The 20814-nt window shown below is 35.1% G+C and overlaps 1 protein-coding gene across 14 annotated transcripts in view; it reads left to right on the top strand.

Moving 5' to 3' along the window:
* Nucleotides 1-20814, top strand: part of Cdc42bpa (CDC42 binding protein kinase alpha) — a 309215-nt gene that overhangs the window by 117600 nt on the left and 170801 nt on the right. For all 14 annotated transcript variants that reach the window (XM_048809282.1, XM_048809272.1, XM_048809276.1 and 11 more), the window contains exon 6: nt 17424-17517. In XM_048809282.1, coding sequence (XP_048665239.1) covers nt 17424-17517 — 94 coding nt within the window. The remainder of the gene's footprint in view (nt 1-17423; nt 17518-20814) is intronic.

Genomic DNA, 20814 nt, shown 5'->3' on the forward strand with positions numbered 1-20814 from the left:
TAAAAAAAAAAAAAAAAAAAAAAAAAAGAATCAAATGCTTTCCTCTCTGGAGAGGGTGAAATAAAGGTTCTCTAAATCCTTTGAGGACCCAGGTATGGGCAAATTTACCATGGAAACATAGGGGACTTACTGGACGAATTAATCTTACATTTTGAATATTGATACCACGCGCTATGTCCCCATCCACATTTGATTCTTTTTTTTTTTTTTAATTTTATTTATTTATTTTCATTACAATCCACATTTGAGTCTAAAGATAGCAATGGCCAGGCTTATGCCCTCTAGGCAGGAGATTGGGAGATTTTTTTTTCTGAGGAATTTTAAGCAGACCAGTTGAAAGATCTGCAACTGTGAAGTTCAGATATTTTCCCAGTGAAGGAGCAAAACCAGCTTACTATACAGATTATTCCATAACCTTTCTAGCACAGTGCTCTTAAATGTGAATGGAATAGTCAGGGATCTCTAATCTGTGGTAAACCTTTAAGATTAAAATCCAAGGGCTGTGGTGTAGCTGATAGAACATGCTTAACATGTACCAGCCTTTGATCCCAACATAAAAAAAAAAGATCAAAATCTAAACCAGAGAATATTACTCAGCCATAAAGAAGAATGAAATTATGGCATTTGTTGGTAAATGGATGGAACTGGAGACTATCAAGTTAAGTGAAATAAGCCAGTCCCAAAAAACCAAAGGCCTACTAATGTTCTCTCTAATATTTGGATGTTAGCACAAATAAGGGGAGGGGAGGGAAGAGTAGACATTCTTTGGATTAGATAAAAGGGAATAAAGGATGGGGGGGGGGATGGGAATAGGAAGAGAATGAATCAGGTATAACTTTCCTATGTTCATGTATGAATATATGACCAGGGTAACTCCATATCATGTAAAACTACAAGAATGGGAAGTTATACTCCATGTATGTATAATATGTAAAAATGCACTCTACTGTCATGTATATCTAAAAAGAACAAATAAAAAAAAAATACAGTGAAAAAAATCTAAACCAGAATAAACAAATAGAAGAAAAGAAACTTGGGGGAAACATCCTTCATTTTATTATTTTATTGGATCTTCAGAAGGCTTTAATTGAATCTCCCCGTACATTGGATTGTCCACATCAGTATTATTGTAAAACTGTCTACATAAGGTGGTTGAATCTTACCACCAAGACCAGTGTTATACCATATCCCAGTATGGAAGTAAATATAATCTGAAAAATGAAAGTCAGAAGATTATGGCATATTAGTAGAGTCCCATTGAGTTAGAGCTGACTAAAACACTGTCTTAGGAAACAAAGACAGTTTTTATAGACTTAAGCAAGAAAGGACAGTTGGAGGTTATAGTTAAAGGTGTGGTTCTCAGAATGGAAAGTAGTGTTTTTTTGCTGTTTAATAGCTGATAATTTGGCCAGTTTGGATTTATCCAGGGGATGGAGGTTTAGATCATGGGAAGACGGGTAGGGAGAGCAATTGAAGAAGAGGGACAAGATCATAGGACCCCTGAAAATTCTTGGTCTTTTGGTGTTTATTACAAAACATTACAGTTCCCAAGAAATCGTTCACAAATCAAATACTATTGACTCTTAATACAGTTTTACAAAGTTGATTTTTCTAGTAATATGTTGTCTATCCAAATACAAATATTTGTCATATAGTAAGCATGGAGACATATGTTAATATAAAACAAGATAGAGGATCATAATATAATATTTACATAAATTTGCTTCATAATATATTTTTTTATTTAAGTGAACATTTTATTCTGAAATAATTTCAGATTTACAGAAAGTTGTAAAGGTAGTCCAGAGACCAGTGTCCTCTTCATTTATCTTTCCTGAATTGTTCTGTATTAGCCAACTCACTCATCATAGGACCTTTTCAGTGATGGTGGTTAGTGGTTTAATCTGTGTTTTATCATACCTTGGCTCCCTGCTCTTCTTTTTCTCACAGTTTCTTTCTCTTTCAGCCAATTTCCTCTAAAGTTGAATTTGATATATTCAAATAGTTATTTCCATAAATACACATAACTTTGAATTTCATGGTAATCTTTCTTTGAGTTATGCTGTCAGTGTTGTCCCTGCGTTGCTTTCACTGTTGATTGTTGTCTGGATGGGTTTTGAAGGATTAGGATTTGGACAGCCACCATTATTACCTGCAATTTTATGATCATTAATTTTTTATTATTCACACAGAAATTTTTTTTTCCTCGTACTGAGTATTGAACCCCTGGGCACACTGTACCACTAAGCTATATCCCCAATCCTTTTTAGTTTTTATTTTGAGACAGAGTCTGGCTGAGGTGCCCAGGCTAGCCTTTTGTCCATGCTGGCCTCAAATTTGCTATCCTTGCTATCCTTCTGTCTCAGCCTCAGTAACTGGGATTATAGGCATGTGCCACCATGCCTGCTTTCACATAGAATTCTTAAAAAAAAAAAAAAAAAAAAAAAGACAATATGCAATGGAAAAAGAGAAGTTGAGAAGTTTGAGAGAATTTTATCAATAACTTTTCCAAATTGTAGATGAGCCCCAAATTAGTGTTCCCATTAAGAATTCTAGTTTCCAACTAATGAAAAGGGTATCTATGACAAAATTTTACTAGTGTAACTTTTCTTTATTACCGATATACCATTTCTTTTGAAAAATTAAGAGTATTTATTTATTTATTTAGCTATTTAAAAGCCTGGACATACTATTATTATGATTATATATTATTACATCATTAAGTTAAGGGATTTTGAACAGTAAAAAAATGTTTTTTTTTTTTTTTGTTGTTGTTGTTGTTCTGGGACTTGAACCCAGGGCCTTATGCATGTGAGGCAACCCCTCTACCAACTGAGCTATGTCCCCAGCCCTTGAACAGTGAAAATAGAAAGCATTCATAGTTATTCAATATTCAGCCCTAAATACTTTGGACACTTAGTCATATATGACAATAGAATTTCTTTTGGCATAATTATAAAAGCATAAAATATAATTTATTTTATGCCAATCCCCAGTACTTCTCTTTCCTACCCCATCCTCCCATCCCTTGTTTCTTTCCCTGTGTTCTACTGATCTTTCTGCTATTTACTTGTGTTTTATTTTTATTTTAAATAATGTGTTGTGGATGTACAGGATGGTGAGATTCACTATGGTATATTCATATATGTACATAGGAATGTTAAGTCGGATTCATTCCACTATCTTCCTATCTCATCCTTTCTCCCTTCCCTACATTCCCGTTTGTCTACTCCATTGATCTTTCTTAAATTCTTTTTTGTAAGCCCCCTCCCCCCCCTTGATTTTGGATTAGCTTCTGCTTATCAGAGAAAACATTTACTTTTGGGAACTGGCTTGTTTCACTTAGCATGACAGTCTCCAGTTTCATCCATTTACTGGCAAATACCGTAAAGTAGTTGTTCTTTATGGCTGAGTAATACTCCAGTTGTGTATATGTACCACATTTTCTTTATCCATTCATCTGTTGAAGGGCACCTAGATTGGCTCCATGTCTTGCCTATTGTGAATTGTGCTGCTATAAACATTGCAGTGGCTGCATCCCTATAGTGTATTGATTTTAAATCCTTTGGATATATACTGAGGAGTGGGATAGCAGGGTCATGTGGTGGTTCTGTTCCTAGTTTTTGAGGAATCTCCATACTGCTTACCAGAGTGTTGGCACCAGTTTGCAGTCCCACCAACAATATATAAGTGTACCCTTCCCCCACATCCTTGCCAACATTTATTATTACTCATATTCTAGATAATTGCCATTCTGACTGGAATGAAATGAAATGTCAGTATAGTTTTAATTTGCATTTCTCTTAATTGTTGAACATTTTTTTCATATATTTATTGACTGTTCAGATTTCTTATTTTGAGAAATGTCTGTTTAATTCCTTTGCCCATTTATTGAGTAGGGTTTTTTTTAAACAAAAAGTTTTTTGTGTATCCTAGATATTAATGCCCTATCTGAGGAGCAGGTGGCAGAGATTTTCTCCCATTTTGTTGGCTCCCTCTTCACGTTCTTGATTCTTTCCTTTGCTGTGAAGAAGCTTTTTAATTTGATGCCATCTTATTTATTGATTTTTTGATTTAAGATGCAGTTTGGTTGTAGTATTACAATGTAGCATGAGGCTTTTTTTTTTTTTTAATACCTGTAGGTAAAGTGGTGGTGTATCACAATGCAGTATGGTAATTTTTTCTGTATGTATATGTGAAGGGGAGTAGGAAGAACAGAAAATAAAAGCATTCTTATATGAATCCTTTCTTCTACCCCATATAAACAATAAGAAGGAACTGATTGGGAGAGACATGCTGCTGATGGGAAAGAGAAATGCATGCCTTAAATTAGTAGTTCTTATTGATCAGTTGCTATGCAGTAATCTGATTTTCAGTGTATGAATTGAGTCCCAACTAATATGATTAAATAAGCTTTCTAGTCAGTTTTGATGTCCAGCCAGAATTAAAAACTATTGCTTTGTAGATGAATTAATTTTAAACTCACATTTTACTATTATAGGGATAATATTTGTAATAATGATGCATCTGACTTCCTTTTTTATATAGTCATTGTTTTGGAATGCTTTTAAAAAATTCTTAATTGTTATAAATGAAAATATGTATCATTATAATATTAATTTTGATTTATTATTTTAAAATAATGCTTTTTTTAAAGTTCAGTGTTACTTAGAAATTTGAATAATGCTTTCACAGTGATAATTTAGAGTTCATCTTATCTAAACATTTCTGTCACTTTCTCAGTTTTCATGGGTTGTCATTTAATATTTTGCCTGTCCTTTCACTTCCTTTATTAAAAGTATTTGGTATCTGATTGGCTGGCTGTTGCAAGATTTCACTAACTCAGAGTGGATCTGAATGCCAGATGTTATTTTCCATCTAATATCTGAAAATGGAATTTGTTGTGCTGTTATTCCACTTATCAATTGCTACATAGTATGCTGTGTTCTTCAGAAGTAGGCACTGAGCCAGTATGTATTATGCAGGATATTTAATAGGGATTAATACTTGTGGAAGGGAGTTGAAGAAAGCAGGATTACACTATGGACCAAAACCTCAGTCAGCCCCAACTGGAGTTCTGAAGAGGCTATTGCATCTGAGTTTTTGGTAATTTGGTCAAAATGGCCTGATGATGCAGCCAATGTATTTCTAATAAAGTCATTCAGTGCATATGGCCTGCTCCAAGAAAGGCAAATGTTCCTCTGAAGGATCTGACTGATATCTGGAGCAAAGCCCTTTATTGAAAGAGAAGGCAACCATCTCTGTCCACCCTACACCCAGAAACACAGAGGCTAATATAAAACAGCAGTCACGTTTTTTGCTCACGAATCTGCAATTTGGTACTAATTGTCTCTTCATTGTGTAGCATGAGTTTTAGTGGCCCACTTGGGGTTGGAAGATCCACCAGGATGTCTCACTTACATACCTAGCTGCCCATCAGTTGGGTTAGGCGTCAGCCAGCGCTGTGGGCCTGGGGCTTCTCCATGGGCTACTTAAGTTTCTTATCAACATTATGACTAGGTTCCAAGTACAGGTGCCCCAAGAGAACAAAGAATTACATGATATCTTTATGTCCTAGCCTTGAAAGTCATCAAGTCTCAATTTCACAGTTGAAGGCGCAGTCATAAATAAGGCTGTCCAGGTTTAACCAGAACAATTCCTCTTGACAGGGGAGTAGCAAGAGTCTAGATGAGATTGTAGAATGAGAGATTTTATTGTTACATCCATGAAATTTAAAAGCCAAAGGTGCTTTATTAGATATAGATTGGCTGCATCTGTTAGAAAACACAGTAGTAGTTCAAATGTCCAAGGAGGGGTTGTGAACGAGTGAGATCTTTCTCGACACTCACAGAAAACAACTAAAAATCTGGGTATAAAACAAAATTAGTGGGGTTGGGGTTGTGGCTCAGTGGTAGAGCTCTTGCCTGGCAGGTGGGAGGCCCTGGGTTTGATCCTTAGCACCACATAAAAATAAATAAATAAAACAAAGGTATTCTGTTTAACTACAACAAACAAACAAACAAATAAATAAATACAAAACAAAACCAAACTAGCATCCTAAAAGCAATAGAGGCTAAGCAGAAGCAGATGGAACTGATAGGAATGTACACTAAAAGAAGAGGCATGTGAAAGGAGGTTACTTTTTTGCAGCTCTAGGTCTAGGTTTGGGTGAAGACAACATGATAAACAATGTGGCTTGGACACAGTTAGAAAAACTTCAGTCTTTATTGCTCCTGAAGTATGAAAGCTGAATTTTGGGAAATTGTGTTTACTATAGAGGGGATCTAAAATCTATGGGCCCACATTTCTGATTTGAAGCTGCTCATCTAAAAGAGAAAAGATATTAACTGAGACCAGAACTTCTAGAATAACAAGTTTGCACTTTCAATGTGATAAATCAGTTGATAAAGCAAAAGGGTAGGGGGCAACAGACAGACAAACCACTAATTGGAGAAAAATAGAAGAATCCAGATTTCAACCATTAAAATTCATTGTGTTCAAGATATAGTTCATAATTACCCAGTATTTCAGGATATAGTCCATAAATATCCTGAATAAACATGAAAATGTGATATATTTCCAAGAGAAAATAATACCAATCATTTCTGAAATGACCCAGAGGTAGAAACTAGCAAAAAAGGATCTTCAGGTGGCTGTTGTAACTATTATTGAAGTATCTACTCATGGTAAATGAAAAGATAGGAAACCTTAACTGAGAAACACAAACAATTTCTAAATCAAATGGAAATTGAAAATACAATATCTGAAAAGAAAAATTTCTCTGTAAAAACTATGGAGATAACAAAGTATAGACTTGGAGATAGATGAATATGAATTATTAAAAGTTGAAGAACAGGGAGAAAAAGATTAAAGTGATAACACTTCAGGGACCTATTGGGAATACCAAAAGATTTGTGTGCTTGTACTTTTGAGATCCAGAATGAAAAGAACAACAATGGACAGGAAAAAAAAAAATCTGAAGAAATAATGGCCCCAAATTGTTCAAATCACATTAAAGATACAAACTAATGTATTTGAGATATTTAATGAATATGAGAAGATGAACATGCAAAAAAGGCCATGTCAGTGTCTATAGTGAAGCTATTGAAAGCCCAAACAAGCAAGTTTTGGAATCATCAAGGAGACACATTACCTATAGGGAAACCACAATTTCATTAAGAGATTAATTCTCATCAGAAAGTATTGGAGCTAGGAGATTGTAAACTAAGAATTCTTTATCAAGTAAAACTATCCTTCAAGAAGAAAAGTGAGGACTTGGGCTGTAGCTCAGTGGCAGAGCACTTGCCTAGCGTATGTGAGGCACTGGGTTTGATCCTCAGCACCACATAAAAGTAAACAAATAAAAATAAAGGCATTCTGTCCATCTACAACTACAAAAAATATTTTAAAAAGAATAAAAGTGAAATACGTTCTTAGGAAAAAGAAAAAAGAATTTATTGCAATAGACCTGCAAACTACTCAGAGCAAGTTATAATATTGCCTTTTGGGGTTTATAATGAATGTCTAGGTAATATCTGTTTAATAATTGTGAAGGGATAGATGTAGAACCACAGAGTTTTAACATTTCTTTTTTGTAAGGTAGTTAAAAGTATTTTTAAGTGGACTATGAATAATAAGGTTGTGGCCAGGTGTGATGGTATATACCTGTATTCCCAATTACTTGGAAGATTGAGGCAGGAGGATTGTACATTTGAGACTAGCTTAGGCAACATAGCAAAACCCTGTCTCAAAATGAGAAGGAAAAAAGAAAATAAGGTTATAGCTTATAATACCTAGAGCACCACTAAGAGAAAAGATACAAAGAAATTATGATTTAAAAAAAAAAAATCCATCAGATATCCAGGACCAACTAACTTTAAGTCTGGGAAAAGACAGGCACCTCCAAGGAGAGTATCACTGAGTGAGCCACCCCCCACCCAAAAAAAAAAAAGTAGAGTGTTTCATTTTAGTACGTCTTAGGGAAGGATACCATTAGGGGAATGGAAATCATGCTTTTGGAAAATGGAGCCAGGAGAGATGGTTTAGTCAGCTTTTTTCCTGCTGTGACTAAATGACCCTACTGGCACAACTGTCGAGAGGGAAGTTTATTTAGGGGCTCACAGTTTCAAAGGTCTTAACCAATAGATAATAGGCTCCATTCCTCAGGGTTCAATGTGAGGCAGAACATCATGGTGGAAGGGTATGGCAGAGGGAAGCAGCTCACATGATGATTAGAAAGGGGGGAGAAAGAGAGACAGAGAGAGAGAGGGAGGGAGGGAGGGAGGGAGGGGTCGGTCGGTCTCCACTTGCCATTTACAAATATATACCCCCAAACCATGTCCCCAGTTCCCACTTTCTCCAGCTACACCCTACCACTTCAATTACCACTCAGTTAATCCCTATCAGGGATTAATTCACTGATTGGGTTAAGACTCTTAACACAATCATTTCTCTTCTGAACCTTCTTGCATTTTGCAGAGGTGAGCTTTTGGGGGACATCTTGCATCCAAACAAGAGGAAACTGGAAAAAATTCATCTGAGTTAAGAGAAGAAATAGGAGAAAGTGGTATAGTTGGGAGAATAATCAACAGTGACAGATGTCATGGAAGTCATTGTAGGTTTCAAACTGAAAAGATTGTACTTATATATAGTAAAAATGAAACCCAATTAGTATCTATGATTTTTAATTATTTAGAGAGGTTTTATCAAATACTGAGCATAAAACAGTTTTTAGGAGACCTCTGTCTTTTTTTCTCTAGGTAGCATTTTAAGATGCCAAAACCTTGATTCAGTGATCAAATTATTTGTAGAGAGAATAAATAAATGTTTATCTACCTATTTCTCTTTGATTCTGTCTCTTCTAGATGATTGAAAGAGAAGTTTTGGGGATTGAAGGTACTGTCAGTTAAGTTAGTGTCACCTATTTTGTACTCAGTGTACAGGAGAGTTCTTTCAGTTCCTTTACCCTACCCCCCCACAAATTTGAATGAAGTATTTATGTATGCTTGTTATGTTAGTGAGAACATTCTTGTGAAATAATTAAGAGTATTCTTTACTCAGATGATGGGTGTTGTTCAGCAGACTTATCCAGACCCACAAGCATTTGTGGGAATGTCAGTCTGTGGTCTCTGTTCACTTTGCCCATACTTAAAAAAACTTAAGAGTGGAAAAAAAAATCTAGGGCTGTTCTTGTATGGGTTAAATCCATTTTCAGTCATATCTTATGTTACTTCTCTCTAACGTTTTTCTTTTGTCCACTGTAAAATTAGATTTAAATGAAAATGATAGAGAATCTTTAAGGAAAAAGGAAACCACAAAAGGTCAAGATGCAGTCTTGTTGAGAAAGGAGGAAGGACATTTTTCTTTGCCTTGCAGTGTTAAAGTTCATGAATTTGTATGTTAGGTCTTTGAAATGCTTGGTAGTTTAGGTCATATTCAGTGCCTAAATTAGATGGAAAAGTCATTTTTTCCTCCACCTTATGAATTCTTTAAATTCTGTCTCTTTTCAGCATTTTAATCCTTCCCTCAGTAAAAATAAGACCTAATTTTTTTTTTCAGACATAACATAACTAGGGGAAAGTAGCTCATCTTTTTCAGGCCTCCTTAATGTGGAGGATTTCTAAGTTTCCATCTGCCTAAAGACTGACCATTTTAAGAGCAGAGAGACTTTCAGCAATGGAATAAAATGAGTGAGGATGTGCATTGAGTCAGTGGGCAACATATTAAATTTATAATTTTATTTATGTTGGACAAGCAGAGATAGATTAGTATTATCATTGTAGCATTATGTTTTTTATTTATGATCTGGGTTCTCATTAATTGTTTTAACTAAAAATATTGATGACTTCAGATGCTTCAGTGGCTTAGTTAAATAATTTATGTATTATTTGATTAAATGATTCAGAGATTATATATGTACTTTGATTTTAAATTAATTTCAATTAATACTGTATATAGTAAAAATGAAACCCAATTAGAATAAAAAAGGTTTATAAAAAAAAAGTTGATCCCCCAAATTGAGAGTAGAATAGTTGGGAGAGAGGAGGAAAAGATTGCTCAAGGGATATAGTATTACATATTCCTAGGAGGAATATGTGCTGGTTCTAAGGCACAACAGGGGGAATGTGATTAATACTAATACATTGTATATCTCAAAATAGTTAGATGAGAGTAATTTGAATGTAAATAAAATAAAGAAATAAAAGTTTAGGGTGATGAATTTGCTATGTACTCTGAATTAATGTTATCTAATGTGTACAGGAATCAAAATACATTATATTGTACCTCACAGATATGTAGAAATACTGTATGTTAATTGAAATAAAAGATAACGTTGAAAAGTAGTCCCATTTCACACTTCTTATGCCTGCTCATTAGTGGCACACATATTGAATTCCTTTAAGCTGTTTTTCTGGTATTTAACCCCATATCTCTAATATCAATATCTATTTCCAGATATTTCAAGATTTTAAAACTCTGGACAGTTTGATAGGATGTTTATTGACTACCTCTTATGTTATTTAAGGATGTACCTATTTGTGTCCCTTCTATATTTTCTCCTTCATTCTCTCACTGATTCTGTTTTTACTTTATTCTGTAGTTAATACATGATAGAGACTTTGTATATATGATTTATTACTGAGCCAAGAAGCGTGTTTCTTTTCTGGTGTACTATTTTCCTATACTTAGTAAGGGCCTCTGTTTTTTAAGTTGTTTGTCCAATATGCATGGTGTTTTCCTTCTATATATACCAAGTACCTAACAATCATGCTGCTGCTTTGAGTTCTCTCTCCTCCTCCTCCTCATCCAGTTTTCTTCTTTTTTTTTTTTTCCAGGTTAAACATATTTATTTCCTCAAACATTTATCATTCTCTTATGGTAAAAACTTCCAAAATTCTTTCTTCTAGCTATTTGTAATATATGGTACATAATTATTACCTATGGTCTCCACATGAGACCTTCTTGCTTCTAAGTATACTTTAGAACCTATTGAACCTTTCTCCATCCTTCCCCCCTCATCTTATAACCACAATTCTTATTCTCAACTTCTCTGAGATCAACTTTGTTTTAGATTTTACATATAAGTGAGATCATATGGACTTGTCTTTCTGTGCCTGGTTTATTTCATTTAATGTCATGATTTTCCGTTCTAGACACATTGTGGTAAATGACAGGATTTCTTTTCTTTTTTAATGGTTGAATAGTATGTCACTGTGCTTATGTGCCATGTTTTCTTTATTCATCAATTGATGAATACCCAGATTGTTTCCAGTTCCTGACTATTGTGAATAATTCTGTAATGAACATGTGAGTGCCAATGTCTCTTTGACATTACTGATTTCATTTCTTTTGGATATAGAACTAGTAGAGGGATTGATGAATCGGAGGTAGTGGTAGTTTTAGTTTGTTGAGAAACCATACTGTTTCCCATAATGGCTGAGATAATTTACATTCCCACTAAGAGCATATAATAGATTCCCTTTTCTACACATTCTTACCAGCACTTGTTATCTTTAGACTTTTTGATACTGGCTTTTTTACTAGGGAGAGACAATATCTCATTGTGATCTTGATTTGTGTTTCCCTGATGATCAGTGATGTCAAACACTTTTTATGTACCTGTCTGCCATTTAGGTCTTATTTTGAGAAATGTCTATTTCAATCTATTGCTTCCCCCCGACTCCAATACTGAAGATTGAACACACAGGTGCTGGGTTTCTGTTCTTGAGACTAAAAGGCTCAGGGGTCACTCCAGTTAAACCGGGCTAACTGGGCTGCATGAAATAACCACACAAGAGACACAATACCTTTTTCTTTGGGGTCACTGTGATGGCTTCACTGACCTTAAGGGTCCGCAGGAAGAGAGAGAGCGAGAGCACGCATTGACCCCTTTTATTGAGGAGAAGCTATTCAAATAAGGCAAGGGGTCAGGTTTCAGGGGGCTGAGTCTATCTTCATGATGTCCACTGTCAGCAGGTTGACTGACACCTGGGTAGGCCACACCCAAGGGCACAGTTAGAGAAGGGAACACACACAAGGCACTTCCATGGAAGATTCTATCCTAAACAGGGCAAGGGGTTATATTACAAAGGAACAGGTGAGCATAGTTTCACTCATGGTGCTGTAGCAAGACACACCCATGCTCTAGACACTGACCCTCGAACCCAAGAAGGGTGGGGAAAGCTCTGCCACATTTCTGTGACTGAGCACCTCAGCACCCAGCCGGGGAGTGTGACTCAGTCAAGTTCAAGGTTGGCCTCTCACACACAGGGGTGCTTAATCACTGAGCCATGTCCCCCAGCCCTTTTTAAAGAAATATTTTGTTTAGAGATAGGGTCTTACTGAGTTGCTAAGTGACTCACTAAGTTGCTGAGGCTGGCTTTCAACTTGCAATCCCCCTGCTTCAGCTCCAGAGCCACTGGATTATAGGCATGCACCATCACACCTGGCTTTATTGCTATTTTTAAATTGGGTTTTTGGGATTTTCTTTCTCCTCTTCTTTTTTTTTTTTAATTTGTTCTTATTATTTAGACAATAGAATGTGTTTTTGACATATTATACATATATGGAGTATAACATCCCATTCTTCTGATTGTACATGATGTGTATTGGTTATGTATTCATACATGAACATAGGAAAGTAATGTCCAACTCATTTCTACTATCTTTCCTATTTCCACCTCCCTTCCTATCCCTTCATTCCCCTTTGTCTAATCCAATGAATGTTTAGTCTTCTCTCCCCTTATTGTGTGCTAGCATCCACACATCAGAGAGAACATTAGGCCTTTGATTTTTTGTGATTGGCTTATTTCACTTAGTATGATAGTCTCCAGTTCTATCCATTTACTGGCAAATGTAAGGCCTTTCTTAACAATCACATTTCTACTATTAGACAGATCAAATGGTACATCAAGTTAATTTATTTTCTTTTTCCAACTTGAGGACAATTATCATTTATCTTTCTTTGCTGTGTATTATTTATCATACATACATTTTCCATCTTCCAAGATCGCAAGTGAAAGTACACTTGCAGAGTCCACATAACAGTCCAAAGACCACGCCACACACCAGAATCCCATGCAAGAGATTTATTGTAGGTAGCAGGAGGCATACCAACAAGGCCGTGCCTCCCAGGAGAGCAGTAGCCTGTTGGCTCTCACAGAGCAGCTTTATAGCCCGCAAGAGGAATCTCATAAGTTTAAACTGTGGTGGGATTGATTGTAAGCTGCTTAGGAGTTTAAGCTGGGGTGGGGTTGATCGTTTCTTTTAGCAGGCACATGTTCTTATGGGAAGTTAAGTAGCGTTGCCTCAAATCAAAACTTTGGAAACTCTAGATAAAATGGTTCCTGACCTAAAATGGTGAATCTGATGCCATTATTGATCTGATGTCAGTATTGTTCTGATGACAATAGCAAGTTCACCTTTTATCTTCTGTTATCTTTTCTCACATTTACTTCTGGGTTTTTTCCTTTTTAATAGTGTAGTCATTTTGTTATGGTTTCTGGAAAAAATAGCGATAAATATGTCTTCACCCAAGAAGATCTTAGGTGCAGATAAAGGAGTAAGAAAATAAGAAACATGGGGATTTCTGTTTTCTACTTTTATATACTACATTGGTATGTAATGCCAATTAGTTACATTTGCCATTAATTCTGTGCCCCACGTGTGTAATTGTTTAATGCTTGTCGCATGTGTATTTGTGAGGTTTAATGTTTTTGTATACTATTGTATACAGTTGTATTTCTTTTATTAATTGCCCTTCATGTTCATTATTAATCTCTTTTTACATATTAAAATTTTCTATGTAAGCATTTCTTTCCATTACAACTTTTTAAACAAATTACTCTTCTATTTTTAGATAACTATTGTTTTCATTTTCCTCTATTTTTTATTTTCTTCTTCATTGGGAGAAACAATTTCTAGAATAAAGAGAATAAAGACAAACCAGAATAATCTGATGTAATGCTCTGATATAATTAGCTTTATATAAAAGCATGAGTTCCATTATGAGAGAAGGTGAAGCCTGTGATTATTTATCAGTTGTCACTCTACAGCCTGAGATTCCGGGTCTGCTTCCCAAATATCATGCTTTAATTTTTCTCTTAAGGAATGAGCTGTAATTCTTCTATAAAGAAGAATGCACTGATACGAGTACAGCCAGTACCAAGTATATTTTCTAACCTCAACGCAGTTTGACAAGATAGTGGAAAAACCCAACAAAAAGGGAAAAGAAGTCTTTCCTCTGTTGTAAGGGGACGGCAGCTTAGAAGGAAAACTATAGTAAATATAAGGGAAATAACAGAAGCTATCATGATGGGAATCTAACTGTATTATTCCTTTTTTTTTTTAAAGAGCATTAAAATTATAGTATTTGGGTTCATTTTGCCAAAATCATACATGAAGAAATTTGATTTCAGGCCCCACTTTTCCTCCCCTCCTCCCTTCTCCTATTCTCCCTCCTCTACTAAACTTCCTTTCTTCTACATATACATAAATGTGAAATTCCTTTTGCACCCTTTATATATGAATATAACATGATTTTGTTAAATTTATTCCATATTCTCTTTTTCCTTTCTTCCTCCCTCCCTCTCTTATTCTCCTTCTTGTACTCCACTGATGTTTCCTGTATCATTATGATATACAATCTTCTTGGCCAAGTGCCACCTTTCTTTTGCTTTGCTCTTGCTTCCACATATGAGAGAAAACATTTGACCTTTGATTTCTGAGTCTGGCTTATTTCACTTAGCATGATTTTCTCCATGTCCATCCATTTACTAGCAAATGCCATTATTTAATTCTTCTTTATGGTAGAGTAAAACTCAATTGTGTATATATGCCACATTCTCTTAATCTGTTCATCTCTTGTTAGGCACTTCGATTGATTCCATAATTTGGCTATTGTGAACTGTGCTGCTATAAACATTGAAATGGTTGTATTTGTATATTGTGATGATTTTAGATCTTTTGGATAAATACCAAAGAGCAGGGTAGCTGAATCACAATGGTGGTTCCATTCCTAGTTTTTTGAGGATTTCCACACTGCTTTCTAGAGTAATTGTACTAATTTGCATACCCTCCAAGAATGTAAGAATGTACCTTTTTCTCCCAATCCTTGTCAGCATTGATTACTGTTTGTGTTCTTGATAATTTCATTCTGACTGAAGTGGTATGAAATCTTAGTGTAATTTTCATTTGCATTCCCCTAATTGCTAGAGGTTCTGAACATTTTTATCATATTTTTGTTGGCCATTTGTGTTTCTTCTTTTTGAGAGTGTGTTTTTAGTTCTTTTGCCCATTTATCGATTGGGCCATTTGTTGGGGGGGCCTTGAGGGTTTTTTTTTTTTTTTGAGTTCTTTATATATTCTGGATATTAAAAGTTCTTTATATATTCTGGGAAAAAATCCCCAGTCAGTGGAATAGCTGGCAAAGATTTTCTCTCATTTTGTAGGCTCTTTCTTCACTCTTAATCATTTTCTTTACTGTGCAGAAGCTTTTAAATTTGATGGTATTCTATTTACTGATTCTTGGTTTTTATTTCATGAGCTTTAGAGTTCTTGTTGAGGAATTGGTGCCTGCACTTATATGATGGATTGTTTACCCCTATGTTTTTTTCTAGCAGTTGCTAGGTTTCTGGTCTCATTTCTAACTCTTTGATTAATATTGATTTGACTTTTGTGCAGGGAGAAAGATAGGGCTATAAATTCATTCTTCTACATATGGACATCTTGATTTCCTAGCACCATTTTTTTTTTAAAGGGCTGTCTTTTCTCCAACATGTATTTTTGGTACCTTTGTCAGTATTAGATGGCTTTAAACATTTGAGTTTGTTTCTGTGTATTCTATTCCATTGGTCTTTGTATCTATTTTTATGCCAATACCATGCTGGTTTTGCTACTTTAGCTGTATATTATAATTTAAGATCAGGTTTTTTGATACTTCCTGAATCACTTTCCTTGTTTAGAATTGGGTCTCTCACTTTTTCAAATGAGATTCATTCTTCCAAATGAATTTTAGGGCTGTTTTTTCATAATATTATTAACCTCTATTCAAATCAATTTTTACAAATGAATAAAATTTACATTTTATTAGAAAAATGCGAACTACCCTAGAAGAAATAAAAACTATCTGAATAAGTTAAGAATGAAAATCCCCTCCACAAAACTCTAATATCATATTTTTAATGATAGTTCTTATTCCCCCATTTAAAAAAATTGTCCCAATCAAGAATGTTTTCATTACCCCAGAAAGTTTCTTTGTGCCCAGTACAGGCAGTAGGCTGGGTGAGCCATGGGCCATAATTTGCCAAGCTGTGATGTCTTCAGTGATCAAAAGCATACTACAGTTATATCCACATTATATGTGGGAAATCTCAGGGATAAAAACCTGTAGTGTTATCATTCAGGTTCAGATGACTTTATTCTTCTATTAACCCCATGGCAATAGAATTTTTTTTAAAAGCAGATAAGCTGTTTTTAGAAGATTCTCTTCTTATTCTCTTAAAATAGGGAACATTTGGAGGAACTAATCTCTTTCTTATTCAGTTATAATTTTTAGAATGTGATAAGAAACATTATTGCTGGATTCCTGAGACTCTTCTTTACAAAATCATTTTATATGTGATTGTTTTCCCAAAGTTTGCATTCAAATGCAAAAAAAAAAAAAATAGAAAACTGGTATAATATAATTTATTATCTAGATTTTGATGTCTTATAAGCGATTAACATCTACATTATTTAAGTATATTTAAATAATATAGGTAATCTATTATATATTTATTCAGTTCTTTTGCAAAATCAGTTTTATGAAGCAATTCCTTTGTGACCTACTGTACTTAAGAATTTGTCTGTCTGTAGTTTTGCTCAGGGTCTAGGAAGTATTTTTTCCCTGTAAAATATCACAGGCTAGATGATAGTATTTTTTGTGACTATTAGGTAATTTTGACGTTCTCTATAAAACGGTAATAGGCCTACCATAGCCACATTGGAATCTGTGTAAAATGTAAAGAAAACATAATAAGATTACCAGAGTACTTTTTATATCCAGGAAAACACTGAAATTGTATGTATTTAACACAGTTTTAAGCTGGGCATGGTGGTGCAATACCTGTAATCCTAGTGACTCAGGAGGCCGGCCTCAGTAACTTAGTGAAACCCTGTCTCAAAAAATAAAAAGTACTATGGGTGTAGCTTCGTGGTAAAGTGCCCCTTGGTTTAATCCCCAGTAAACCCCCTCCCCCCCAAAAAAGAAAAAAAAAGTTTCAATATGAATTATGAATCAGATCCTAAAGTTGAACTCATAAGTGATTGAATAGACTTTCTTAGAGTATTACTTTAAAAAGAAGTTGATATTTTTATCTTAACTAACCAACTGATTATTTTTAATTTTCTCAACTAAAAATTAAATGTCTGCATTTTTTTTTCAGAGACATCAAACCTGACAATATATTGATGGATATGAATGGACATATTCGGTTAGCAGATTTTGGTTCTTGTCTGAAGCTGATGGAAGATGGAACGGTAAATAAAGAAATCCTAAATTACTCTATCCACAAACATTTTCTTTATTTATTTTAGAAACCTATCTGTCTATCCAGCTATCCATTTGTCTGTCTGTGTTCCATCTCCCTACACAGTGGTACTTGGACATGCTTGTTCATTAAAGGGCTTGTCTGTAAAGTCAGAAGCCATTTTACCTGCTCATATTCGTAATCGTGAGATTGATATTTTATGAGTGCTTGTTTGTTCATTAGCTGGTAACTATGTATTATTTTACTTGAGATATTTCTACATTTTCAGAAGGTAAGGAAAAAGAAGACTCCTGTAGAAAAAGGAAATGTTACTTTATCCCCACTTTTTAAAATTTATTTTTTTCTTTCCTAATTATGTATTTATTCTGAGGGACAGTGCTCAACAAATGAATTCATTTTTTTTCCCAGAAAATCTCCTTGGTTGTATGTTCCCATGCTAATGTATTAATTAATTAATATAAACTTTAATTGGTAGAAACTTTTTTTTGAGAAACTTTTTTTAAATTTTTTTGAGAACAGCTTACTATGATATACTCTAAAGGCAATGAAAGTAGCACATTATTCTGGATTGGTAATTTCAGTTCTGAATACTTATCCTGAAGATATTTTTTAAGGCTTATTATAATACCTCTTTGGCCACGTTGATAGGAATAATTAGTATAGAATTAGCCATCCCGCTGTAAAATTAGATACAATATCTGAGACAGACATTTTTGGGTAATAGACAACAAACAGCATTCAGACAATTATCCCTGACAGGAATGAACTCTTTTGATGTACCTCTTAATTGCCCACGGTTGGAACAGTTCCCAACTGTCCTGAAGAAAGCTAGAGTTGGAGCAGAGTATAACATTTCTTCATAGATTAGGAGAAGAGATCAAAGTTGGGTTAGCTGTAGCAGCTGAAATCTGGCTTGATATTGGATTGAGAGAAAGAGAGAACAGTTGTACAGAGAGAGGTCCTAAAGTATCCCCCTCGGAGCACAAGGTTGGACTGTACATTTGTACTGCAAGATCATTTTGTATTTTCATGAAAATGATGCCTACATATTTTAGGAAGATATATAACAAAAATAATTCTAATTCTTCTCTCCTCCAAATGTTTCCCTAGAGAAAGATACTTAAACTTTTGATCCTTTCTTCTGGCATTTCATTTATTTACATATTTCTTAATATATTTGTGCTGCTTTCTCTTATTTATTAAGATTCTATTTAACTGGGTGTAGTGGCCTACTCCTGTAATCCCAGCAACTCAGGAGGCTGATGCAGGAGGATCATGAGTACAAAGCCAGCTGTAACAACTTAGCAAGGCCCCAAGCAATTTAGTGAGACCTTGTTCCAAAAACAATATTAAAAAAAAGGGGGACTGGGAATGTGGCTCAGTGGTTAAGCTCCTCTTGTTCAACCCCTAGACCTCCCCTCTCCCCAATTTACTTATTTCCTATCATGGAAGATGAACCTTCAGGTCTCTTAGTCCCCTCTATTCAACCAGTTCACTTCCTTTCCTTCTTCCCAGTGTAATTACCACATAATCTGCCATTAAATCCTCTTTGAGATTTTTTTATGATGATACTAATATTCATAGTGTGCTATAAAGTTTGTTTTAATTGCATTTCTTCATTTTTTCATTCTCCCTGAAGTAAGTAGCCACTTTACATTCCTTAGTTGTTTTTTGCAGTTCTGGGGATTCAATCCAGGGCCTCAAGAATGCCAGGCAAGCGCTCTACCACTAAGCCCTAATGGCTTAGTTTTAAAATTTTAATTCATACCTATTTATCACAAGCTTTCCACCAAATGTTAATTTAGCAATTCCTTTTTCTTCTCAGACACATTATACAAATAAGCAATTCCCTTTTATTTCTTGAAGATATCTATACTGAAGTCTTGCCTTCTGCTGTCCTAATCTTGACTGTTTGTTCTTCTTCTTCTTCTTCTTTTTTTTTTTTGTAGTTGGACACAATACCTTTATTTTATTTACTTATTTTTATGTGGTGCTGAGGTTTGAATCCAGCACTTATATGTGCTAGGTGAGCGCTCTACCGCTGAGCCACAACCCCAGCCCACTTGACTGTTCCTTCTTTAGGCCTACTGCAGAACTGTCTTCCTAGGAGTACACCCTTATCATGGAATTTACTGTGTTGCTCTATAATATTGGATCCTCTGTTTCTAGATCTCTTGTATGTCCTTTTCACTGATGGTAGCTGCCTGAGGAAGGTTCCAATGGAAGGAAATATTTCATAATTTTCAATGTCTGACAAATGACCTAATTTCTACCTAACAGGGGCAATGGCCAGTGTCTCATTGGGTGGGTTTGTCTTCCTGCCAAGGATGGTGTAAGCCACATGGGAAAAGTCTCAAATAATTAGTGAAGAACAAAACACAAGTAGTCAGAAATATATTTCCTAAAAACAGAGCCCCTGATAGATCTAGTCCACATGGGTACTGGAACCAGACAAAGGAAAGAGGGCTCCAGTGGTCTATTTAAGGGGTCACATCAAAGGCAGGAATAAGATTTCAAGGGTGGAGTCTTGCTATGTGATATCTTGTGGTCATCAGGTTGATTGGCATTTTGGTAGGTCACACCCATCTCAGGTGCTGTGTGGAATCTTTGGCAGAGCTTGAGGTGGGGGAGTTCACCTGAATCAGGTGATCAATTCCTGTGGGGGTGTCATGGGAAGTTCCCAATGCCAGACTTATCCCCTCACTAGGCTACAATGCACAACACAGTTCACACACAGCCCATGGATTGTTCCTGACATCTACTCTCTTATCTGATTGATAATTTGGACATAGTATTCTAGATTTGAAGCAATTTTTCTATTAGAAGTTAGATGAATTATATTGTCTTCTTAGAGGGTTACTGTTGGCATTTGTTGTCATTCTGGTTCTCAGTTCTTCTATTATAGTCTTTCTGTATATCTCCAGAAGCTTTTAGGTTGTCTCATTTATTCCTACTGTTTGAAAATATTATTATTATATGTGGATCATTGTTATTTTTATTTTAACCTGGGCAGGTGCCCCAAATCTAGGAGCCTTTACCAAAGTCTGTGACTTTCTTTTTTTTTTTTTTTTATTTATTTTTATTTTTTATTGTGGGTTGTTCAAAACATTACAAATTTCTTGACATATCATATTCGACACTTTGATTCAAGTGGGTTATGAACTCCCACCTTCACCCCATACACAGATTGCAGAATCACATTAGTTACACATCCATTGATTTACAAATTGCCATACTAGTGTCTGTTGTGCTCCACTGCCTTTCCCATCCTCCACCCTCCCCCCTC

Source organism: Marmota marmota, unplaced genomic scaffold (genome assembly GCF_001458135.2).
Source record: "Marmota marmota marmota unplaced genomic scaffold, marMar, whole genome shotgun sequence".
NCBI lineage: Eukaryota > Metazoa > Chordata > Mammalia > Rodentia > Sciuridae > Marmota > Marmota marmota.